Source organism: Amblyomma mixtum, chromosome 3, assembly GCF_055824585.1.
Source record: "Amblyomma mixtum isolate Tamu chromosome 3, ASM5582458v1, whole genome shotgun sequence".
In the NCBI taxonomy this organism is placed as follows: domain Eukaryota; kingdom Metazoa; phylum Arthropoda; class Arachnida; order Ixodida; family Ixodidae; genus Amblyomma; species Amblyomma mixtum.
The window spans coordinates 260,013,949-260,040,098 of record NC_143014.1 but is presented as its reverse complement, the minus strand read 5'-3'; the positions used below and the strand labels follow the sequence as shown (position 1 = coordinate 260,040,098).

Genomic DNA, 26,150 nt, shown 5'->3' with positions numbered 1-26,150 from the left:
AGGCACTGAATCGCAGGCTACAGGAACGTCAGAAGCTGATCAAAAAAATGCATAATAGCAGCCTTATTCCCAAGTCCTGTTCCTGCAGTGTCAGCATACTTGACATGCAATAGTCGAGAGGGTCAGGACGCCACAACCACAGGACCTCGTGTGGGTAATTCAAACAGCCCCGAACGATCACACAGCACAACAGTGATGACAGCACTACACAATTCCTCATTGGTCTACAGGATTATTACATTGTACAGAATTAAAATTGATTAAAACCCCGCCGCGGTGGCTCAGTGGTTACGGCGCTCGGCTGCTGACCCGAAAGACGCGGGTTCGATCCCGGCTGCGGCGGCTGAATTTCGATGGAGAAATTCTCGAGGCCCGTGTGCTGTGCGATGTCAGTGCACGTTAAAGAACCCCAGGTGGTCGAAATTTCCGGAGCCCTTCACTACGGCGTCTCTCATAGCCTCAGTCGCTTTGGGACGTTAAACCCCAACAAACCAAACCAAACCAAAATTGATTAAAACATCAGGTAAATTGTGAGTATAAGGTCACAACATGACTAAAACGTCATTATGACATATAAGAATGTGAAGTAAATTAACTGCACTGGCAAGAAAATTGAGGTGAGATGGGAATCGAACCCAGGACTCTTGGGTCGTGAGTCAGACATGCTACTCCTAGGCTATTGAGGCACATTGGATGGACTCTGTTAAAGGGAGGCCTTGTCTGTCTTGTGATGAATTACAACAAAACAATGAGTTTCCACTGCTTAGTCATGGTGGCAGAGGGTGTCGGTGGCGTGCCACTTACTAAGGGTTTTCTTAGGAGTGCCCAGAGTTTTTACACTGTTGCAGAAAGAACTGATTATATTGTAGAAGTGTACCGTGAGTAATTTGTAAGTTAATTAACTTCTTTGCCTACTGTTCATGGTTATGTTTTGATCTTTCTTGGTGCTGTGTTATCCTTTTTCTCTTTGTAGCCTTTGCTATCTGCCTATATATTTTGTCATCGTGCTTCAATGAATTTCATCTGGAATTTAACATCACGTTTATGTCAAATTACTGTGCTCTTTCTTATCCGCCTCACACTGCCTACTTTGCAAGTTGTGCATGGTGATGACAGTCTCCTGTTTGCCTTGACTGTGCAGGCCATTGGAGCCAGCTTTGCAGCCATGATTGGCACGGGCATGGTGGCCCGGTCGCTGCCCTACAGGGAGGGGCTGGGCGCCAAGCAGGCGGCCTGGGCCCTGCACTGTGGGGTCATGGGGGCCCTCGTGGCCCCACTCTGCCTGCTGGGCGGACCCATACTGACGCGTGCTGCCTGCTACACGGCTGGCGTGGTCTCTGGTCTGTCCACCGTGGCCGCCTGTGCCCCCAGCGAGAAGTTCCTCAACATGGGTGGCCCCCTCGCTGTGGGACTGGGATTTGTCTTCGCTTCTTCCCTGGGTGGGTGGGGCTCTTGCATAAGGCCCTTTGTTTTAAGGTGTTACTTGTTTTTCCAATTGGGGAGAGTGGGGGGGGGGGGGGGGGCGATAAAAATTAGCTTGAATGAAATTTAGCGAATTCCGTTATGAATCGAGTTGTTCAGCAAAAAGTTACATAGTTCAGATTTTTTTCAAATGACCTATTGCAGCAAAAGAGAAGCTGGTATAAGCACTCGGTTTAAGTCACAGCTCTTGTTAATATGGCCGCAGTAAGACATCTGGTCTTTAACTGTGTTTTGGCTTTTCACTTCTAGAACATGCATTTTGAACATGTCCTCAAATTGAGCCATATCATCAATAATAACGGTTAAAAGAGGTTTAAAATCATGAGTTAGCTAAGCACACCTAGCTAGAATAAGCGCAAGATATCCACTAATTTTCGTGCAGTGTCTTCAGCCTTGTGCGCTAGAAAACTGCACTCTCTAAAGATGCATTTTCAGGTTGAAATCGGGTAAGACCAGGTTTTTGCCCAAGCACTGAGAGCCCTACTCCAGCAGTGCACTCAGCAAATGCAGTGTCTTTCTCGTAGTGCATGAAAGCTTCCTTAGCTTTTTCATGATGGGCTGTAAACTGTGACATAGGCTACACGAAGTTTGTTTCTCTAGCTATATGGAATGGTGCTGTGTACTACAGGCATAAGGTGTGAAACTACACACAGAAAAAGAAGAGCATTGTAAGTCAGTTGTGCAGTTTACTGGTACAAACTGATTTTTTTTTTTCTTTCTTTCTTCTTCTTCACTGCAGTGTAATGAGGCCACATTCCCCAGTGTTTTAGGTTAGTTGCAGTTTTCAAACTTCCTATCAGCATCATACATTTCGGTAGTCTTGACTTCTGAGGCCATCACCCTGATGATGCAGATCGTATCAGGCATCAGCCACCCCTGCCAGCAGAACTTCCTTGTGTGCCATGATAGTGTAGTGTCAGCGTGGATTTTTTATTTTGTAGAGGTGAAAACACAGTTGCACGAGTTGCATAGAAGGAACCATGTACTGTCTTGTGTGCGAGAGCATCTGCTATGCTTACAACCACATTTTTTTGTATGTGTGTGCATCTACTTGAGCACTTGCTTCTTCTTTCTAATTTCTGCCATGTGCAGTTGCTATTACTTGCTGCATGTGTTTCAGGTCAGGCTGCATGCATAAAAAGGGTGTGCACAGGTTGAAAAGGTCTCTTGGTGCAGTCACTGAGGAATTCGATGTTTTTGGTCCTGAATATTTAACCACAGTGCTGAAAACAAGGTCGTAGTTCGTGGTATTGAGTAACCTGGGCAACCTTGTGACCCGCCAAAAGAAACCCTACTTCTGATGTTCAGAATTTCTGAAGGTATGCGACAAACAAAGCTCGTCGAAAGTTTATGGTACTTTTTTTTTTGTACTTATGACAAATGCATTGTATCGTACATTAAAAGTGCCAACTATGCAGTTTTGCAACAAGATCAGCTCACCAGATGTGCTGGCCTGAAAGAATTCATGGGGCTAGCTCTGTCAGTGTCGAACTACTGTTAACATGGGTTTGGGATGTTGTGGTTGATCTGCAAGTAGCTGGGAAGACTGGTTAGTCATGGTGCAAACTTGTTTTTTCTTATACAGGCAGGAAACGTGAAGTGCCCTTACCTGGTAACTGGTAACATGTAACTGGTAAGGGTTGATTGAGGTTAGACTGTGCCTTCTAGTAGGGTTAAGCAGTTCATCCCTCAACTCTAATAAAAATTAGCCAGCTCTAAAAACAGCTTTTTACTGCTTTCAGAGTGAATGAGCTTGACATTGTCGTACTCATCCAACTGACTTAGTAAATTTACATACAGTAAAAGCTCATTAATTCAGACCACAAGGGAATGTCATTTCAGTTAAAATTATCTGAAGTTCGAACTAATGAAACCAACGAAGAAAAACAGTACACTGCGATCAGGGAAGCAGCAGGGCATGGCACCAATTTAATACTTGAAAAAGTTCATGATCGTGGTCTGCTTTTTTTTCTTTGAAGGCAATGACAAGCACTTTTTGCTCTAAAGAGTGAATGTGGCAGAAGGCCTCCTTTTCACCTTCTTCAAAACTGAGGAACAGGCACACACCGTTAAGTCCGGTCATGACTTCCGCAGCAGAGGGCCGCACTGGCGCCTCGTCGTCTTCCTCGGTGGTGGACGCACCACAGACAACGGCGCTCACGTTCACATCGACGTAGTCCGTAAAGGACACGTCTTTCAGAACATCCAACATGAGAGCAGTGACGCTAGTAACACAGTCTCCAAGCTCAGGTGGTTCGTCTGCTTGCTGGACTTGCGTGGCGAAAGCAGTTGGCTGTTGTAGCCACTGTTACTTGCTCCCAAATATACACAAGCATGTGCAGCGCACTCAAAAGCGTAACTTCGTAGTACTGGCATAAAATAATTCCAGTATATGGCACAGATAAAATGTCTTCATATTTTTTTATAATGCCCTGGTCCTTGGGTTGCAGGCAGCACTGTCGTTGTATTGGCTGGAAGAAAGGCCACCTCAGTGGAATTCATTTTAACTTCAGTCTTGTGTGCAGAGCAGTTATCGACAAGAAGGACTTTGCGGCCAAAGCAGTCAAACTTCTTGTCTGCCTTCATGAGCCACTGCTTGAACAACTCTCCAGTCATCCAAGCCTTCCTGTTCGCTGCGCAGTCTGCTGGTAGTGACCTGATGTTCTTGAAACAGCAATGATTGCTCGACTTTCCTGCCACAAACAGCGGTAGCTTTTCACTTCTGGTCAAGTTCGCCACAGCCATCACTGTTGCTCGCTTTCGAGAAGAGCTTTTTCGAGGTCGGGGTACTTCACCAGCCGTATCCTGTTCCTTTTGCTGGCAACTTCTGCCTCTAAGGTGTCTACATTTGCCCCCTTATTTTTTATGAAAGTGGACAGCGTGCTCTTTGGTATGCCATGCTTCTAGGCGATTCCTTGTTTTGACAAGACTCCGGCGTCCACTTCCCGTATGATGTCGCATTTCTTTTTCAAGGTTTTAGAGCGGTGTTTACCGTGGGTGCATGCCATTCTGAAATCGCAGGCAGGTCCGCACGGCGAACCACACCGCCGAGGCTTAACTTTTCACAATCGCTGCTCAAGACTGCCGGGAGCAGCCGCGACTTTCGGGAGTTCGGGACAAAGATGACAATTAACATAGGCGAAGGCTCCTATTCATTCAGCTCTCTAGTGCCAGCGGGGCTGCGATGCACCGGATTCGCTGTATTTTTGTGCTGGTCACGCCATCCATCGGTAAACAGCCCTGAAGCCTTTGAGATCCCCAACCAGCAGGTCTCAGAGGTCATGCGGAATGGAGAGAAGATGTAGCCGCAGCCTCGCGAGTAGGCCTTCTCTGGCAATGTGTCGGGCAGCACACCATCACAGCGGCGCGTAGTTCGAATTAGCCGTGGCAGAACCAACTCGCGTTCCAATTAGCGGGCTTTTTTATACGTAGACTCCTATGGAGGTTGGGCGGACCAAGTAGTACAGTGCGAATTATCCCGAAATTCGAATTACTGAAGTTCAAATTAGCAAGCTTTTACTGTATAGTGAATGCTTCGATTGTTCTGGCAGGAACCGAAAACTGGGCGAGTTGGTGGACATTTAGCATTTTGAACAGCGCAAAAAACGAGGACTAAGCAAGAAACATGCACACACATGAAGCGCTTCTTGCATAGTCCTCATTTTTTTGCGCTTTTCAAATTGCTAGGCGTTCTAGCAGGCATTGTTTATGCCACTTCAATCCCAGCATTCAGTGCAGGATTCCGGTGTTGCAGGCCTGACGTGCCAGTATTTTTACATATTGCAGTTTTCAGTTGCATTGAAAATGAGATAGTGAAGGTCTCGCTCATAACTTTTTCTCTGCATGTAAATAGTGTTTCCCCCCCTTTTTTTTCTATTTGGAAAACTAATGGCTTCTCGTGTATGTAGAAGAACCACAGTTAAATCTGTGGAATGTTTTCAAGCGGGGCTCATTATGTATGAAGAGGTTCCCAGTTGGGGAATGTAGATGTCAGATGAAAGCATTGCATTTTTCATGTCATGCATGCAGTGCTCCAAGTCAGTTAAAAATCTGCAAAAAATGTTTAGCATGTGGCACATTTTCTAGCTGAAATGGCTGCTATGGGGTCATTGAGCTTTTGTAAGTGTACAGTAATATTAATAAGAATGCCACTCCATAGTTTTTGTTTCTTGTGTATGTGGCTGCTTTCATGCACAAAGCAGCGTCAAAGAAGTATTGCACAATAGCTGGCATTGATATGATGTCCATGTTAGTTAATTGAAATTTCAATCAATTGATGGCATGGTTAAAGCCAATGTGCAGCTGCCGCGGTGGCTCAGTGGTTATGGTGCTCGGCTGCTGAATTTCTTTGGAGGAGAAATTCTAGAGGCCCGTGTACTGTGCGATGTCAGTGCACGTTAAAGAACCCCAGGTGGTCGAAATTTCCGGAGCCCTTCACTACGGCGTCCCTCATAGCCTGAGTCGCTTTGGGACGTTAAGCCCCATAAACCAAACCAAACCAATGAGCAAAGTTTTTGATGTGGAAGAATGGGTCTCTTGCAGTCATTGGTTGTTTTCATAAACACCTGATCATTATGCAACATTGATAAGTAGGTGATCATAAGTTTATTTGTTTTGGGAAACTACTGGGTTAGTAGTTTTATTGTTTTTTGACATGATAAGAAATTCCTGCGTGCGCAGTATGCATTCAAGAACACCTGAACTAATCACAAGCCAGGCAAGAGATGCAGCTTTCATTGTGGGTTATTATGCTTCAGCCTCGGTTCTTTTTTTTCTCTCTGTCTGCCCAGGCTCCATGTTCCTGCCTCCCACCACAGCTCTGGGCGCTGGCCTTTACTCGCTGAGCATGTACGGCGGCTTGGTGCTGTTTGGCGGCTTCTTGCTCTACGACACGCAGCGCATTGTCAAGATTGCAGAGACCTATCCGTTATATGCTGCACAGCCCTATGACCCTGTCAATGCGTGAGTATCAAGGCCATTTTTCGTAACCGAGGAAAAGCAGGGGCAGTGTTGATATGCACCGGTTCCTTCTTAAGCAGTCAACAAAATACACTGTGACACGAGAGCACAGATGCACAGAGAATTGATGTGCAGCAAAAGGTAGAGCAGATCAGCAAAACTGTGTGGAATTGTTAGCTGAACGTGTGGCCGACTCTTGAGTGGTCTTTGCTTACTGGAAAGCCAGCATCGCCTCTAATAAATGATCATTGAACTGGTCATTAAGGGGGGATGCTAGGTTAAAGGTCAACTTTTGAACTGCTGCACTAATCTTTATAAAACTTTTGGGGGTGGTTTATCTTGTTGTCATTAGACTGCTATATTTTAAATTTCATCACCCTAGCGCTAACAGAAAAAAAAGTGATGGCTGTAATATTAAGCATTAAGGTTTGTCAGCCTAGGAAAACTATCATTTCAAAAATAATTAAGATATACTAAATGTTTGTGATTAGATACCTTCTAGGTGGTTTATAGTGCAGGATAAGTCCAGTTGCGTGTTTTTTTGTGGGCTGTGGAAATCTCATCAGATTAAAAAACAAGGTAATAGTTTTTGTTGCCATTATATGTCAGACATCTGAAAAATTTGTGTGTTAGGAAAGATTTAGAGATCTAAAAATTAGCTTGCCTTCTTCCTGATAAAATTTCTCTAGAAACCACGTTTAAAGCAGCTTTTGGAGGAGCATTTGGAAATGATAGTTCTTCTCATGGTTCTGTTTTCCCAAAAATTCAAACTCAGAAAAAGCGGTTCAAAGATTTCAAAACATGGTATTTAATTTTTTGGCCAAAAATAATTGTAGTTCCCTGCTGCATAGCTTGGGCCCCTCTGATCAACACGATGCTGTTCTGTGGCAATTTCTTCAAGTCGTCTTTTTTTTTCTCAGCTTAACAGCTATTCAGAGCCTTTGTCTGCACTTCTGAAATGCTGTATTTGCTTGCTTGCTGGGCGTGCTCCAACACAGCAAAAACAATATCTGGCTTAGCGAGACTCCGAATGTCGCGAAAACAACGGTGGAAAGTCACGTGCTGTGTTTCAGCCAATCTGTAGTTGCCGCTGCCAAAAATACGCCTTTATTTCAATTTTCTTTAGTTGTCTTTTGTACTCTCAATAGAAGGTCTTCCATGACTAGAAAGCGCAAAAAAAAAAAAAATTCCAACGTGAACATTCACTCCTCATTTGGTTTCTTGCTCCCTCTGTAGCTGCGTCTGTTCATAAGTGCAGGGAACGCTTACCACCGTCTGGTGAAAAACTTTATTTTCTACTGTGCAGATAACAATGAAACTTAGTGAGAAGTTTCTTTATTAAATCAGGAACTCAAAAAGCACACAAATTAAAAAGCATAATTTTTTATGAAAATTGCCATTTTAGCCCCGCTCCCCCCTTAGTCAACAACGTTTCCTGCGAGCTTTTGCATTCGTCTTCAATTCATTTGAGCATTGCTGTTTTTTTAGAAACTTTCTCATTCACCAAAGACAAGGAGCTTAGCAGATCGTATTGTAGGGCTAGTAGCTGTCACTTGCAGCCTTTTCATTTAACATACTGCAGTGGTAGTATGTTGATGCTATGTGGGTGCTCAAACCCAGTGGTCTGAGCATCCGCTTCATGCAAGGTTCCATCCCTCGTGCTGCCAAGTACCCACTCAAAACAAGTGGGCACAAGCTTTCCGCTGTCCTGGTGCTTGGCTTCTCTTGGGTGAAGCACTTGGAAAATGGATTTTTGGCCTCACTTTTGGTAGGCAGGAACACCTTGTGTCATGGTGCTCTGTGGCCAGAGCTGCCCTTGCACCATTAAAATTCATCATCGTGATTCTGTTTCAACAAAAACAGCTTGTACAGTGATGTTAGCCACCTCCCACTTTATGAGTCTGTGTGCCTGCATGTTGCTCTCCACCCTGACTAGTTGGGCATCAGTTGTCGACTGGTGGCTCCCTCGTTTGGTTGTGGTTGAAACCTGTTTACATCCCTTTCTTCCTTTCTTTCTTTCTGCTTTTTTCTTGTTTTGTTTCCCAAACAGAAGTTCAGTTCCTTGTAGCTGTTGTCTGTTCTGTTGGCTTCTGTAGAGAGCAACTCTTACTTGAGATCAGTGACCCTTCCGCATTTTGTACTGTGTGCAGTCTCGGTTGCAGGTTTTCTTACTATACTGAGAGCTGGTCTCCACTTACCATGGTCAATGTCTTGGTTGGAGGTTGACGATCCTGCTCAGTGCTGGAGATATGGCAGTGGCTTGGCACACTGCTGTTGGCACTTTTGTTAACGCATGCAACTGGGATAGTTTGTGAGCAGTCTCGAAATGCATTGTTCTAGTTTTTATGAAGGACCAAGGGTGCGGAGACAGACAGGTGCAGCATACGCCAGACATCAACTGTAAATATAGAGAGCTGCCCATACGTGTGTTGAGTGGCATCCCTCCCTGTCGGCCTCTGCGTAATGGGCAGAGCAAACAAGCAGCACACGGAGGATGCAAGAGAGCGAACATGGAGCGCAGCTGAGGATAGAAGTATGGTGATAGCTGAGAGGGTGTGAGGAAGAAAGGAGAGGAAGAGGGTACAGCCGCAGCCAGAAGGCTGGCTCCACAGCAGTGACCCACTAAGAGATAGTGCCAGAGTTCGCCCAGAGAGGCTGAGGAGCGGCAGACCACTGTGGACTGCCCAAGCTGAAACCCAGTGCCGCTTCTGTTTGGCACTGCATGTTCTGTATGCAATTGCCTACGGTTCAAATACCGCAGCAGCTGCACTTAAAAATCTCATTTACCAAGAAATGTAATCATCGGCCAATTTTTTTTACCTCATAAAATGTGGTTCTATATACAGAGCTTTCTGACACATGCATACACGTGCAGATTCAATGAAAAATAATGCTGTATAAACGCATGTAAGAGCCGCACTCGTGTATGGGCCGCCACCATATTCCTGAACGAAATATAAACAAAAAAAAGATCCGTGTAAGGGCCGCACCCAAACTTTCCACGACCCATCCTGGAATAGCCTTCGAAATGCCTGCGCACAGGAGCTTCCAGGTGCCACCCACGGGTGGCGCCCGAGGCCACAGGTTATCATCATCATCGTCTACTTTTTCTTCCGCCGCAACCTCCAGCTATACATATCAGCAACAGTGTCACCAGCCACCAGCTTTTGGCGGCTGTTGAAGGCATGGCCGCACGGGAGTCGTGGTGATGTGGTAGTTCACTGTCGTTGTGGCATTTGTGTGCTGCTGCTGAGCATTGCAGTTTTAGCACAGTGGGCAAGCGCCTTAATAACTCCATGGCTGGGAGTTTGTTCTCGAACACGGCAAGTGTACGGCAGGCAGGAAATTCGACGTGGACGAGAAGTGCGTCTGACGATGGTGCAACCAAAAGGATGCATTGAGGAACACAAGCTGCAAAAAGCACGCTGTCCAAGGCAAGCTGTGCAAGTTTCCTGAACGGAAGAAGAGCTGTTCTGCTATGTGATGAAAGTGCGGAACAATGGCTACACATTCACAATGGGCATGCTAGTGCGACTTCTCGTGGGATGAGCGTGCACCAGAGCACAGCACCAGCTCGGAGTTGGAACACTCCGCGAGTGACGATTGAACGTAGAATAAATGCCGCTCATTCCCTCATTCGCATGTTTTTACTTTTAAGAAAATTTTTTCACACATCGCATATATGGGCCACGCCCCGAAAATTGGCCCTAGAATCCAGGAAAAAAAGTTGGGCCCTTACACACGTTTATACGGTAGCAATGAACAAAAATACACGGAATAAAAATTATAGTTGATGTCTAGTGTATGTTGCATCATCTATCTCCTTGTTCTTGGTCCTTCACAGGTGTTGGAAAAATTGCATTTCAAGGCACTTTTGTTTGTCCCTCAGCCTGTGCTGTATTTCAGCATGGCTTGTCTGGGTCCCCTGCAGGAGTAACGGGTGTACAGGAACTTCGGCCCTTGTGTTTGTGTTCATAAGTCATTGACTCATTGTTCAAGTCATTCCAAGACACCGTTTCTGGGCGTTCTGGGCGTGTTGCTTCGTATATGGCTGTCTCCACCATCCTGTTTGGCTGCAGGTGATGAGGGCTGGATGTCATGCGAGATATCCGTGTGGCTCGTAGGAAATCCCAAAAGTCCGAACTTAAACTAAATGGTGGGTTATTATTAGTAACTGCGTTCATTGGCAGCCCATACACAGTAAAGTTTTCAGGCAGCACTTTATTACAGCGCTGGCAGTTGTGCAATGTTAGTTGGTGTACTGAAGCTCTTCGCACCAGGGGTGCCCCGTCAGAGACAGTCTCACGATGAGCTGAGACGCAGGGGTAAGGCGAATACTTGAAGATTTATATACAGATATTTACATTGCATATACAAGTTAAGGCACTCGAGACAAATTAAACGGCAAAAGGACAAACAACAAAAAGGGTGGAACTGGCTAACACTAGGGGAGGCCCCTACTCGGCGTAGCCGAAGATGCGTAGCATCTCACCTTAGCGCAGAACCCCGCTTCCAGCTCCGGGGCCCGGTTTTAAAGCCCTAAAGGCCCGGCCCACATTTGGTGGCTTCCAATCATGTTACAATGTTCACATGATTGGTTTATCGAGAGCCTGGCCAGCCCTCCAACTCCTGTAGGGTAAATCACCCTCTCCACCACAAAATAAAAATAAAAACAAACACAAATACACATTCGTGTCAGCACGTGCGCGAATCGGTTCCGCAGGGTGGGGGAACACCCGTACTTGCCGGCGCGTTCGCGAGCAGCCGCGTTCCAAGAAAGGAGACGCTCCGCTTTGAGTGCCCCCAGCCGCGTTCCAATGACCCCCGCGAACGCTACCGATCCCTTACACCAAACTTAAACTAAATGGTGGGTTATTATTAGTAACTGCGTTCATTGGCAGCCCATACACAGTAAAGTTTTCAGGCAGCACTTTATTACAGCGCTGGCAGTTGTGCAATGTTAGTTGGTGTACTTCATCGAAAAAAGAAGTAGCAGTTGACTATCACAATGTAGTGGTTGGCTTGATGCTGAAACAGTCCACCACCACTACCTGCTAGGTTGCAGTTGCTGCTGACAGGAAAGCTTTCTTTTCGCTGCTTCGCTTGTTTCTATTCAGGATGTAAGAATGTAAGTAGGTGTTTACGGTTGTCACCTGCCACAGAGTAGAGCATGCACAGATAGTGTTTGTTGTAGTGCGGGGGCTTTGCACCAGCAGAGTGGCAGAGCCAAGCAGTCTGTCCAACTTTTGGTGACACTTCAAGCTTTTTTTTATGTGTGTTTTGTGCTGCCAGAGTGAATCCCAATGTGAACGTTGTTAGCTTCTACGTTGTGGTGGGCACAACGCACAAACAAGTTTTGCGAAGAACTAGGCTTTTGTTTCGTGGTTTGGTCGCTGCACAAGCTGAGGTGGTGTTGGGGCAAAGCTTGTGGACAGTCGTTGCAGACTGTGTGCCTGGTAGCTGTGATGTGTTGATTGTTGTTGTGGCTTACCTGTGAACTCCAGCCGGACCCTGAAACTGACTTCGGCATTTAGGATGGGTGTTTCAGCGATGCCTACTTATTAACTGTCCAGATAGGTAGGCACAGTCAGAACTGCTGCAACAGTGTGGGCTCCTGGCTACACGGCAGCAGCCCATCAAGCTGTGATTAAATGTGTTGTAAACACCGAGAATGACATTTCTCAGAAAGGCCGTCTGTGGTGCTAAATTTGTTTATTTCACAGAATGGTTATTCAGGTTGCAGTGGATCCCGGGTTCAAAAGTTTGGAGCTCACGAGGTCGGTGAACGAAATTAATTGCTGCTGCTGGTGGCAGTATGAAGCCTTCATTGTCTATGTGGATGCCTGATGACTTTTCGAAGGACCACCTACTTAGGCACACGAGGTGCGAAATGGCACGATTGTGCAACAACTAATTTTGGTTGGCGATCTCATGGCCTCCAGCAGTTTGCATCCATTGTGCATTTTGGTGTCACAAACACGATGGTATGAAAGGCAGAAAATACACTGGCAACATTTATAAAAATTATGTAGCAGCATGTTTTGCACTACTTTTGAATGCTGAGTGGAGCATTTCATAGCTGAATATTATTTAGAGTAACATATGTCACTTTAGCAGGCCTACCGAAATTCTTTTTAAGCCATATTACGAAAAACTTCAGAAATTCGAAAAAAAAAGATTTTTCATTATAAAATCTTTATTTCACTTCAAAGGTCAGAAGCGCCCTTTTATCGGTAGAAATACTTTTCTCAGCACCGAGTTTTGAGCCATCCTGCATTGTAGCTTAATAATGATATTGAGAAAACCGGAGGTTATAAGGAGGTTATAACAGAATTATCGTTATATTTGGACGGGCAAAAAAGAAAAAAACGTTCCCACGAATTCCCACATGCATGTAGGTATTACCCCATGCATGTAGCCACTGCAGTCTGCGCTCCTGTCAAGGGTGCACAGCGTCTTGGCGCTCTGCCAGTTTACCCGAGCGAGCCAGCCACCCTTGCCAGAGCTTCCACGAAAAGATGAACACAAAAGATGAGCACTTGCCAAGGTCTGCACGAAGAGCTGAGGAACATTCTAAGAAAAGCTTTCAAAAAAAAAAGTTTTCACCAACAACAGTGGGGGCAGGGTGGGGTCAGGAATATCTCCTTGCGTCATTTTTACCCACTTCAGGAATGCACAAATGATGGACATGGCGGACACTATGTTTGTGTGAGAAAGGTTGCACGGTAGCAGCCAGGCATGCTCTTCCCGCCTCTCTCCATTGTTTGCGGGGTTTTCACTTTTCGCATCATATCAAACTTTCAGACAATTGCACTCGGCTGCTGACCCAAAGATGCGGGTTCGGTTCCGGCCACGGCGGTCATATTTTGATGGAGCCAAAATGCTAGAGGCCCGTGTGCTGTGCGATGTCAGTGCACGTTAAAAACCCCAGGCGGTCGAAATATCCGGAGCCCTTCACTACGGCGTCTCTCATAGCCTTAGTCGCTTTGGTGTGTTAAACCGCGTAAAACCAAACCATTAGTTGAAACTGCCATACCTTTTCTGGTCTTGCAGCTCCATCTCGATCTACCTGGATACTCTGAACATCTTCATCAGGATCGCCATGCTGCTGGCTGGCGGTGGTTCTCGAAGAAAGTGAACGTTGCCCAAGTCGAAAAAAGGCAGCAACTGTTGGGCTGCAGCACACTTCCAGCAAAATTTGGCGCACAGAGCCTTGTGAACGAAGCCTCTCTGCAATGCCTACGACTAGTCTGCACTAGAGGGTTCCAATAAAAAGCAGGAGTAGCATCTTTATTTTTGTTTGTTTTTATTGTATGTTGACATTCTCTTTGAGGAAGGGGTAGCTCTCTGCTGGACGCAAAGCTTACTCTAGGTCAGTGCTGTGCTAGTGCCTGTAGGTGCTTCTTAGCCCTTTCAGGTGCCATTTTTGTTTTGTTTGAAAGCAATTATTCTTTCACTTATATAGTATATTCAAGCCTCAAGAAAGGCAATGTGTTAGTTTTCCAGCGTGAAAGACCAGCAGGTAAGTTTTTACAACAGTGTGAAAAAAGTGTCAGGTGTGTGAGAAATAGTAACTTCGAAATGATGTGATTTGTCAGGTAAGCTCTCTAGGGATCGTGGAATCGCTTTCTGTTTCGGAGACTCACATTATGCTTGAAACTGAGAAAAACACAATGTTTTCACTTGACAAAATCTGTCTGCATAAAAATGGGTGGATGACTTACTACCTAGCTCACAGTTGTGGGAAATAATATTTACTGTGCTTGATATGTGGCACAAAAAACTAACTTATTTGCAATAAGAACGGTGCTAAATTAGGCTGAACGAAATCACTGCTAAGTGCAGCACTCGTAGGAAAACGCTGAGAGTGTACAAAGTGCCTGAAAGAGTTAAATGGCCACTGAGCCACGCTGGGAAGCACGTTGAGTTATCATTCCTTCAGATGTTTTCAAGGCTTCAAGTATTTTGTACCAGATGACGTGACATACGACATAACATGTTTACCCATATTACTTTTCTGCACACTATTAGCACCTCATTGCTTTTAAAGCTTGAAATTGTATTTCCCACATCCAATGGAAACACCTCATGGTTTCTGGAGACTGATTTATCTTGGTTTTCATTAACTAAAAGCAGTAGGATGTCTATTTTGCATTTTTATATCAAGTTATGCGCGCACGAACACAAGCCCTTAAAATTGCCTGCGAAGAGGCAACCTGAAGTGTTCATTCTACTATAAGCTGAGAAAAATAAGCTACCAAGTAATCCTGAAACTGTGCATGCTAGGGTGGCTGGAAGTTAAGGGTGTGAAAACTGGCCTGTGAAAGCTGGCCATGCCATGCATCTGCACTGTCATTAGGGGCACCGCCACCCCATGTAGCGACGGCTTACTAGCTCAGAGGCAATACCGTATCCACTAGCACTCATGTGCAAGCCACTGCGACTAATGTGTCAGATAAAAAGCTGGCGACAGGTACGAACATTTTATTTCATCATTCATTGCCGCTTTGGCGCTAATTGCCGTCGAACGAGCTCAGCTCATCGGCACAGTCACCGCTGTCGGACGAGCTCGCCTCATTGGCGTGCTCTCATAGCTGGTCATCCTCTGTGCCATCAGTGGCGTTTGACAGCCCCTTGAGTGTAAAACTGTTCGAGATGGTGTCAGCTGACAACGAACGCCATACATGCAGAATCCAAGTGCACACTTGCTGAAAGGACGCTCACTTCAGCCGCCCTGTCAGAGTTGTTCCGTGGTTGCCCGAGGACATCCACTCAGTGTCATCATCATCAGCCTGACTACGCTCACTGCAGGGCAAAGGACTCTCCCATGTCTGTCCAATTAACCTTGTCCTTTGCCATTTGCGGCCACCGTATCCCCGCAAACTTCTTAATCTCATCTGCCTGCCCAACTTTCTGCCGCCCCCGCTACACTTGCCTTCTCTTGGAATCCACTCCGTTGCCCTTAAGGGCCAACAGTTATCTTGCCTTCGCATTACATGCCCTGCCCAAGCCCATTTCTTCCTCTTTATTTCCACTAGGATGTCATTAACCCACGTTTGTTCCCCTTACTACTTCCAGCCCCTCGCTACCAATTGTGAACTGCTCTTCCCTTTCTAGACTGTTGAACATTACTTTGGTTTTCTGCATGTCAATTTTTAGACTCGCCGTTCTGCTCTGCCTGTCTAAACTCAATAATCATGCTTTGCAGTTCATGCCCTGAGCGACTCTGAGTGAAACCAGAAAGCCACTCGATGCGGCTCTGGTTTCACGGAAGCGCTGCTGTCATTGACCATTATCCAAGCTCCTACCCCAGAACCGTGGGGAACCAAACCCCCAACCAACTTCCGTCGTGGAGCCTGTTTTCTCGGCCGGCTCGAGCAGCGCTAACAAGCACAGCTGCCCAATCGACATGGCGTTCGTTTACAACATAGTTAGCGGCTGAATTGCACATGGATTCCAGATGGCAGTCAGAATGTGACACGTGAAGAAAAAATGCTTGTGGAGCAGGAGTTCGTCTGTTACGTGTAGCTCAATCGTGGCGGCCTGGGGCGCCACACTGCAGCACCATGGTGCAGCTGTGCACCAGTGCATACCACCACATCTTTCCTTCCTCCATGATGCCTAAAGTTCCAGCCACTTTCATGATGCCTGGTCGTGGATGCCGACCATGGAGAAAGGAAAAAACTCCATGATGCCAACCGTCGCACTCTTTGTCAAGGCTGCGAGTGCCGCTCGGCGATCGGCAAAAGCAAGCATGCGGCGATGAATGAGGCGCTCGCATCAGAGACTACCTCAAACTTCGTTCATAGCCTGGTTCATCATGGCATGCCTGGTTTTGCTGCTGGCCGTGATGAGGCAGAGAACTCGCTCACGGCAGTGATATTGAAGTGCGCGGGAACCAGCAGCATGCGCCCACTGGCACGTAGTAAAACCATCTCCTGACATTCTCACACTTTGCCCGTAAGGAGCACTGGTAGCCTTGATTTTGCTTGCATGGCCACTTTTGAACCGATGCTCAAGCATGGAAAATAGGCTATGCCTGGTACCGCAAGAGCGCCGAAGAGGTGTGAGTATGGAGGGAGGGCCAGTGATAGTGTTCCTATATATATAATATATATATATATTGCCATGCCCAGAGGAGCCGTGAAGGTAGGCGTCTGGAAAAACCCAACACTGGGAGCCTTCTTTTAATTATAGAGCCAGGTTCCAGGACACAGAACAGAACAAGCATGCCTCGAGAGCCCACCGCCGTTTCGTCGTCTTCGACTCGGCGCGGAGGCCGCGCGGCACGTTAGGCGCGTGGCAATATAAAAGTAAGGACAGGCTCTGTCCGAAATGTCGGCTCCTAATAAATGTTTACCTAAATGAAGCGTTTCTCAATTTCGCATTTTACCTCTAGCAACCTAGTACGTTTATCTTTTTGTGCTATATATATATATATATATATATATATATATATATATATACATGGCAATGCCAAATCCGAGTGCCATCTATCAGATGCGGCACCAAGCTATCTGCGATGTAGCGAAACTGATCATCTCAATTCAGAGGAGTCGGCGCTCCTGTCTATCTTACTTCGTGGGTCACTCCATAAGCTAAAATATGCCACCCCGTCACACTAGCACACAGTAAAAACACACAGCGATGTGCCCCCGACTACTGCGCTCCATTTTTTCCTTGTGGCAAAACAGAGCGCAGTGTGTGGTGCTTTCTGACCTCTATGCAAGCCAATGCAGGTCAACAGCCACACACACAGTTTCACTGCAACTACAAGCACTTGAGGGCACAGCCAACATGAATGGTGTGCTCACGTAGGTGTGTGTGTGCCTGAAGCTCAGCAGGAAACAGTGGACTTGTGCGCCACATGTCTTGCTATGCAAGGAGAAAATGAAACTGAACTGGACGAGCAGAAAATGCCGTAAGCAGCTTTTAGTGCAATGCATTATGAAGTATGCCCCATCATTTTCAGAGTGGGTAGCAATGGCATCACCAGATTTTCGTCTGGCAATTCTCTGCATGCTTGAGTCATTTCATGGACAGCCTTTGTCAAAAATATACAGCCCATAAGATTGGCTTCTAAACTCTGTGGCAGGGCTCTCAGCACCCCTAGAAGTCCTGGAAGCAACCCTGGGTGATCACAAGATTTCCTCTCACCTTTGATACATTTGGAACATTGTTGATGCAAAATGATCCGCACTGCATGGCCCTGAAGGAAACCCGAAGGACTGTATATTTTTGAAGAAGGCCATACACTACATACAATGTGCTGTGACTACCGTGCAAGTCCAGCTTCAGTAATTGCTTCAAAGAGCCCATCTTGCTGCAAGAATTGGCCATGGGCAGTGTCTTGAATAAACAGCGCGAACGAAGACGCGCACACAAGAAAAGAAGACGTGTTAACGCATGGACAGTGGCGCAATAAAATCAGCTCCAAAAGATACTGCCTCAACTGGGTTAAACAGCAAGCATGCGGAAATGGACCGACCATCCAGTTTGCCTGGGAAAGGTTATATAGCAGCAGAATACAGTGGAACCTAATTATTACGGAAGAGTTTATAACGAAGGAATGACAATTCCCCTTGGAGTCTCAGTCTGCACAGGCTATAACAAAGCTACGGCTAAAACTTGCCAGACCCCTTCAGTTTCGTTATAACGAGGTTCATCTGTGCTAGCATGTCTTCCTCATCCACATTTCTGTGCTTCTGCGAGGTTGACTTCAGTCCTTTGGTAACCTAAGTTATTTTACATGCTGCAAGTGCTATGAGGAAGGCAAAATTTTGTTCCCAGCTCATTGCAGTGATAGAAACACTTGTTTCACCATGTTGGTTCATACTGGCTGGTAGATTGACGAGGCACAAACAAAAGGAATGCAGGAGTCAGTGATTGTCCCACCGCTTGCGTTGTTCGTCTCCTTTGTGCTGGATTGAAATGGTGTCTTAGTGTGGTCATTTTCAATCCCTTGCGGAGACAGAATAGTCGTGGTAAAAGTTCAAATAATTTATTTTGGTAAGTATGTACCACAGAAACGCAGTGCAGAAGCAGCAGCAACAAGAGTTTCTCCCCTTCTTCCTTATCTTCAACCCAAACCAGCTGGGAACAGAAGCTTTTGGGGGCAGTGCTTTCACAGGCTAGTCAATGCGCACCGCTGCTCTACAAGACCTCATAAACTGAAACACACTGCGTGGTTAACACCAAAAAACAATCTCGCAGCTCATTTTTCCACAGCTTTTCAAACAGCCTGGCACAAAAAAAAAAAATTCATCCACATCTCAGCCACTACATACATTTGTTCTCAAAACAAATACCGTCTACTGATAAAAAAAGGTACAGAGAGTTACTGCAAATGTTGCAGCCATGCACAAGCCTAAAATGAAAATGACACCAGTACGATATCCGACTGGGGGCAAGTCACAAAAAAAAAAAAAAACTGCATTGTTCCAAATTAAAATAATTCAACAAAACTTGCATCAAGCATAACCATCAATGTTTTGAGTGAATAGGATGGTTGTGTGCACTCTCAAGCCTGCAACCTTCCTGAATGCTGCTGAGCTCGTCAGAGCATTAACACGTCACATCAACTGCCTCTGGAAAAACCTCAAATTGGGCAGAACCTACACACTGTTTTTCGGCGCCAGAAAAATTTACGCATCAGAAGCTCCACAAAAGTCAGTCATCGGCAGTGAGGTACACACCACAAAGTGACAAGAGGGTACAGAAGATAGAACAAATGCAAAATCTCTCGCAGCAGTGGACCATACAATGCCAACTGCACAGTTGCAGGTGCTATGAAAACGAGAGAAAACAGTTGACTGAACAAGGATAATGTACTTTTTAGTGCATGCATATCATCAAATATCTTGAGAAATGATTTCAATGGATTGCAAAACAATGCCTACAGCAAGCGCAGCAGGGTATACTGCAATGACTTTTTAATACTTCTACTTGAAGTTTTAGCAAAGCACCAAGGATTACAGTGTCAATGTACAATGCCTCCTTGCACTCCATGCCAGGCTCAGATGTTCTACTGCTGCAGACTTCACACCAATCAAGGCACATCAATGTTGTGACCATTCTAGAGAGTCATTTACCACACTTTACTCAGTGGAACTTCATTCTACTAAAAGCACACACAGCAGTCTTTGCCAACAAACCATCCCAAGCTGATACAAAGCCTGGTACACAGGTCTCAAAGGAGATGAGTGTTGGCAACACACTAGGAAGCATTGCTGGCATTCAAGGCAACAACTGTGTCTATGAAAAAAGCTGCAAAATAAAAGGGAAAAAAAAGTAGACAGTTAAGCTCATGTTGAGAAGAGCCTATTACAGTCATAATGCACTGACTCAAGTTATTTACAGTATATTACAATATCAAAAAGTAAGCAAGAGAAAAAAAAAGGCTATCTGCCCTTGCAACAGTACAACTAGCCACATAAGTGGGCATGCCACCTAATATTAATCTTTGGACGTGCAAACCAGAGGACAGACAGAGGCAGGCTCACGCAAGCCGCGTTAAGTGCGACTCCAAAGGTGTACAACAAGTCGCACGCGACAACTTAACCTAGCCCTGCCACTGTTCTTCGGTTCAATCACAGGGGCTTGTATAACAAGCGGGGCCGCAGTGGTGGCGCGCAGAACAACCCCTGCGACGGCACATAGCGCATACACCTCAAGTCACGTCACGATGATGTCATGCTTGGCACTTGTGTTTTGAGAAGTGGGGGCTGCGTGCTTCACTGGCCGAGCGTGGGCAGTAGTGAGAAGAGGGTGCTGCTGTTGCTGCGGGGACAAGCAGTGAGCAGCTGTTCCTGTCCCAGAGCTGTGATGGGGTTTGTCTGCGAGTTGGAAGACAGTGCGTCAGCGCCCAAGCCACAGCACTGCTGCAAAAAATTTTTAAACTGTGGGAGAAGTGTCCGCACAATCTGCACAACTTTCACAAGTATACTGGCCAATGTATTCCACAGATGTGCACCACTTTTAGTGCACCCAAGCAGCAATACTGATTCGCCACTTCTGAAGATGCCAACAAGTCAACAGCTGCCACCATGCGAGCAACCATGGCACCAACTGCATGCAAGCAGCACTACATGTTGCGGTGTCCAACATTCAACAGCACTGTGCTTCAAGGTGCAGCAGCTTATGTTGCCAATAGATTAAAAATGTATGTCGTGGAATTTATCAAAACGAAACTTCAGCAAAGTGGTTCAACATTTTCAGGATGCATATGTGCAGCAGCACGTCACAGTCTGCTCTTGCTTATGCTAGTTACTGCCAAACCACGGCATCAACTGGAAATATTTCATTACAGTTTCTGTTCTGGTTGGCTGAAAGTGGTTCTCCACTTCAGCTGTGCAGTGAAAAACAAGTAGTTGACACCAGTTAAGTGGTCCATGTCCACATGTTTAGGTTACGCATAATGGCGCATGATAATCATGCACAAGTGTTCCAGTAAAAAATTCTGGGTAAAAAGCCAATGTGAGAACAATTTCAACGGCCTGAAAGAAAAGAATAGAATGCAGTATGCTTCAAGGTGCACTTCAGGACACAAAAACTGCGTTGTGGCAAGCCACCTAAGAAGCAGCATGTCATCAAGCATGAATCAGGTAAGCACATGAAATACCGTATAAACATGCATAAGGGCCGCACTTTTTTCTCCAGATTCGAGGGCCAATTTTCGGTGTGCAGCCCATATATGCAATGTGCATATGGGTAAAAACACACAAATCACGGAAAGAGCAGCATTTATTTTACGTTCAATTGTCACTCAAGTCTTCAGACTACGAGTTGGTGCCGTGCTCTGGTGCATGCTCATCCCACAAGAAGTCGCACAGCATGTCTGTTGTCAACGCCTAACCGCTGTTCCGCACTACCATCACATAAGACAGGAGCATTTCCAGTTGAGGAAACTTGAAAGGCTTGCCACTTAATGTGCGCTTTTTGCAGCTTTGTTCCTCAATGCATCCTTTTGCTGGCACCATCGTTGGACGCACTTCTCAGCCACATCGAATTTCCTGCCCGCCACATGCAGTGTTCGAGAGCCAACCCCCAGTCATGTAGCTACTAAGGTGCTTGCCCATTGTGCTAAAACTGCAACGCTCAGTGGCAGCACACGAAAGCCACAACTACGGTGAACTAACACGCTACCACAACTCCTGGCCTTTGATAGCCAGCCACAAGATGCTGGAGCTGGTGATACTGATGCCGATATACAGGGCGTCCCAGCTAACTTGGATTGAAAAAATCTAAGCATTCTTCGGAACTGAAATCATGTGGATGCTGTTAGGGTTTATTTAAACTTACAGTGCATTTTTTTTGCTTGTCCTACTTGAATAATTAGTCGAGACAAATTCATTAACTTTTCAAATAGCTTGAAACGTTCAGGCACCAATAGGAAAGTTGTGGAGCTCCACAAATATTGTCCAACCCAGGCACTTTCAATGAGATACTTAGCGTGGCCGTTTTTATTCAGAAAAAATGAAAGCCTGTGGAGTTTATAAAAAATACCATGTGACAGCGTGCTTCGTGCGTCCGAATGCGCCAAAATCACAGCACCCTCATTTGTGCATCGCCCATGCCGTGACTTCTCTTCGCTTATGAAAAAGGGCTTCAACCTTTGCTTGGCCCTGACATTACCGGCAGCGGCTGGCGACAGTGCTCCGAAAAAGCGCTTCGTCAGCAGCCGCTCGCAGATGTCGCGTAAGAGCACAATTATTGCCGCAGAAACGGAAGCCGTGCTTTCTTTCAATTGCCGCCCGAACCCACTGGCTCTTATCTTGGAACTAAGTGCAACACGAAGCTCTGTCGTGGGCAGCACAAAGGGAACGAAGCGAGCGATGTTTTTCACAAAGCACGGATGAGGGCGCTGCAACTGCGGCGCATTCGGGCGCATGGAGTGCGCTGTCACTTGGTATTTTTTAAACTCCACGGGCTTTCGTTTTTCCCGAATAAAAATGGCCACACTAAGTCTATCTCGATGGAAGTGCCTGGGGCAGACAATATTTGTGGAGCTCCACAACTTTCCTATTGGCGCCTGAACGTTTCAAGCTATATTTAAAAAGTTAATTTATCTCGACTAATTATTCAAGTAAGACAAGCAAGCAAATGGTACTGCAACTTTTAGGTAAACCCAAACAACATCCACGTGATTTCAGTTCTGAAGAACACTTAGGATTTTTTAAAATCTTGGTCCAAGTTAGCTGGGACGCCCTGTAGATAGCGAGAAAGTGGCTCACCGACAAGAATAAGAGCAGGACCCTTCCCCGGTTCCTGCATGAAAACAGCTTAATAATTTCCTTCAAGCAGTATGCAGCGAACCCAAATTATGCCTTTATGGCAAGTGTGCGAAATAAAAAAAAAGGAAGGTAGCGGGAGCTCGTGATAGAGAAAAAAAGTTTATGATGATGATGATCCGCAGCCTCTGGCGCCATTTATGGGTGGAACCTGGAAGCTCCTGTGCGCATGCATGGCCTCTGCGATCAAGCGCACCGTCGCTCACAGCCAGACGTGTGTATTTCGAAGGCTATTCGCGCATGGGTCGTGGAAAGTTCGGGTGCAGCCCTTACATGGATCTTTTTTGTTTTAAATATCTCCTTTGGGAAAACAGGGTGCGGCCCTTATCAGCATTTATACGGCATACTTCAGTGAGGCTTGCGCCCTATGCTAACCTGTGTAAAGGCACACCAGAGAAATGTCACGGTAGACCTTATGGTTATAGGAAATGCTCCTTCACGTCTTCCAACTACTGCGCAACTCTGGAGCTTAGAAAAAGCTGCCCAACCACATCACTTATCACCATGAGGCTGGTTCAACAGTTGTCGAGGCATGTTCCAACTGATGCCACAAGACTTCCTCTAAGATTTGTTGGTGCACCTTGAAGCACAAGTTTCTCCCAAGCTTCCCAAGGAGCTACTACAAAAACAAAACAACGGAAATGCCACTTTAGGTTAAGGCAGACTGCACCCATTTCCTCAGTGCAAAGGAGGCATCACAGTTTGCATGGTAGATGCAGCCAGTGCATAAATGAAAATTAAAGCACAAAATGGTAGACTCAATAAAACCCACAATTCTTTTGTTGTTCTGTAAAAAAAAATAAAAAAGTCATTCTAGTTCAGCATATGTTTTGGCAATGATTTTTTGTTTTGTTCTTGATTCAGACTAAATTTGACACTAAGAAAAAGTGCACAAAAAATTTTAACGTTTCTGTTCTCAACAGGCTCCAGTTAACATTTTTTTTTTTCTTTTTTTCCAGTTAAGTGTGAACTACTAAGGTATATATAGCACGGGTTGTTGCGCACTGTTATATATAAGTAGCACCATAACAAAAATTCTACTGAAACAACTAGCTCACTCAGAACGAATGTTCAGAAGGCAATGACATTTCTGCACCTAAGCTGTGCAATATATTGCCAGCGACCCCAACATTGCACGCTAAGTTTGCTCATGAAAAATGAATTGGGGCAGCCCAGCTAAGAGTGAGCAGGCTTTTAAGAGTTTGGAATGAAATGATGCAAAAGCACTGCGAAATACTGCAGGGCAACGTCAAAAATCTATTAGTGTGGAGAAATGAAATGAAGATCATAGCCGTGCAGGCAGCACATCACTCAATATCGACACAGAAAGACAGCCTCTGCAAAGACATGGCCCATGGGAAGTCAGCAGTTTTGGCAACTTTTTTTTTTTAGCACTTCATGCCCTCATGGGTGCTGAAACGTAGACAGAATCGAACACCTCTAAGCGACCGAATGTTCCAACTATGTGCACGCAAACTGATCTGTGCAGAGTTGTGTCAGGCCTTCTATTGTCCACACTGCCCTAACGTATGGTTTGATTTATGGTTTATAGGGGTTTAACGTCCCAAAGCAACTCAGGCTATGAGGGACGCCGTAGTAAAGGGCTCCGAATAGTTTCGACCACCTGGGGTTCTTTAACGTGCACTGACATCTCACAGTACACGGCCTCTAGAATTTCGCCTCCATCGAAATTCAACCGCCACGACCAGGATCGAACCTGCGCCTTTCGGGTCAGCAGCCGAGCGCCATAACCACTGAGCCACTGCGGCGGCTACCCTAAAGTATGAAAAAAATCTCAAATCATGTGCTGGGCATCAAAATGCATACTCACAGTGTGGTGCCAAATCAGGTCCCTGAGTCGGGGAAAGACAAGCTGGTTGGATCCAAAGAACTGGCAGTGTCCAAGCGATGCGTCAATGAGGTAGTGCTTGCAGCGGTCTCCAGCCCAGTAAGAGATGACATAACCCTTGATGCGCTCGTGCACACGCACCAGGAACGTGCCTGCAGCTGCCCCACCTTGCTTCTGCAGCAGCTGCTCTGACTCGGCACGCCCAATGAAGCCTGCAAGGGACAAGAGCACAGTTGCTCACCGGCAATTGCAGCAGTCTGCATGCAGCCCTGCCGCAGCACTGACATAAGCAACGGCCAAATGTCCTTTCAGCAAAGACATCCAGTTCTGCCAAATACAGAAATACATGACAGGCAGGAAGTGGTATCTAGATATCAAGCCTGCTCTGCCTTGGGGTCAATTCCCTTTTTTTTTTTTCTGTCTTTTCACTCTAATTAAATTTTGCTCTTTTTGTTGTAGCAAACAAGGCATGGCCATGCATAGGAAGCTCCTTTCCATCTATGGCTCATTCAATCCCATCAACCATTCCCACTCTCACGATTAATGCACCATCACCACCATCACTGCCACCACCTCAGCAGCATGCAAATTTCTGATTTAGTTCACACAGTCAATAGAAAATACATTGGGTGGGACTACTGTGACTAAGTAACATAAGGGCGCCACACTGCATACTGAGTTCACACTGCAAAAGCCAGGATACCTCTTAACTATTGTCCTTGTAGCGCCACCGCTTCGGCACGCGGAAGACGACGAAGCGGTGGGCACGCGCAGAAGAGAACGCTCTGGACTTCGGCTTCGCCAGACGCTGCCGCCGCTGCTTTGTCGCTACCTCTTCTCAGGCAGCCTCAAATAAACGTGGCCGACCTCCACATCGTGGTGACCCGGACGTGATCGACCATACCTAATTTGTTTGCAGCAATTGAAAGCTCCTTGAACAAATCAATGAATACCCGGCTGTGGCGCTGAGAAACGCAGCAGAATAGTTTAAAAGCTAATTTTTCCATATGGCAGTTTCACTTTCTCATAGTAATTGGTGTCTGCAAATCTTCATAATATGACAACTTTCGTGCCGCCTAGGTGGCATACAGTGGCCAATGATGAGCACGACATTAACCAAGGCGCATAGGTTCTATCAAAACTACAGCTGAGAGCAGCAGTAAGGTGGTTTTTAAAAATACCAATAAAATAATACTTGATATCTACCAGAGATACCAGCGATCACTTTTGCCAGCAATGCCATTAGCAGCATGGTGGCAGTCTGCCTTTTGAATGAAAAATCACAGTTCAATTGAGCAAGAAACGGGGGACTGGTTGCAAGTGAAAAAAATTGAGGTGTCTGATCTTTCTTCCACCAAAAATAACACTATGTATAACGCTCAGTCCTCTTCATCAAATGTAGAATATAAAATCCAGGTGACATTACCTGACTGCTTGAGGAGTCGTGAAGTTTTAACATAGCACAGCGAAACCATCAGCTCTGCCCCGACTTCTTTTGCTGATTTAAATTATAAATTCCTGCAAAAACTGCCAGTTCTCCCTGATATTCTTATCACAGGAAAGAATCTACA

General features: G+C 45.9%; 2 protein-coding genes across 10 annotated transcripts in view; one reads left to right on the top strand and one right to left on the bottom strand.

Annotated features, from left to right (window-relative positions):
• Positions 1–13,734, top strand: part of LOC149354558 (growth hormone-inducible transmembrane protein) — a 31,532-nt gene extending 17,798 nt beyond the window's left edge. For all 5 annotated transcript variants that reach the window (XM_089583422.1, XM_089583421.1, XM_089583420.1 and 2 more), the window contains 3 exons: positions 1,142–1,439; positions 6,273–6,444; positions 13,495–13,734. In XM_089583422.1, the coding sequence (XP_089439548.1) occupies positions 1,142–1,439; positions 6,273–6,444; positions 13,495–13,579 (555 nt within the window). In that variant the 3' untranslated portion in view covers positions 13,580–13,734. The remainder of the gene's footprint in view (positions 1–1,141; positions 1,440–6,272; positions 6,445–13,494) is intronic.
• A 4,692-nt stretch (positions 13,735–18,426) lies between these two features.
• The window catches only part of LOC149354556 (SH2 domain-containing protein 4A-like), a 295,326-nt gene continuing 287,602 nt past the window's right edge, over positions 18,427–26,150 (bottom strand). For all 5 annotated transcript variants that reach the window (XM_089583417.1, XM_089583418.1, XM_089583414.1 and 2 more), the window contains 2 exons: positions 24,562–24,791; positions 18,427–20,276 (listed from right to left, as the gene is read on the bottom strand). In XM_089583417.1, the coding sequence (XP_089439543.1) occupies positions 20,175–20,276; positions 24,562–24,791 (332 nt within the window). In that variant the 3' untranslated portion in view covers positions 18,427–20,174. The remainder of the gene's footprint in view (positions 20,277–24,561; positions 24,792–26,150) is intronic.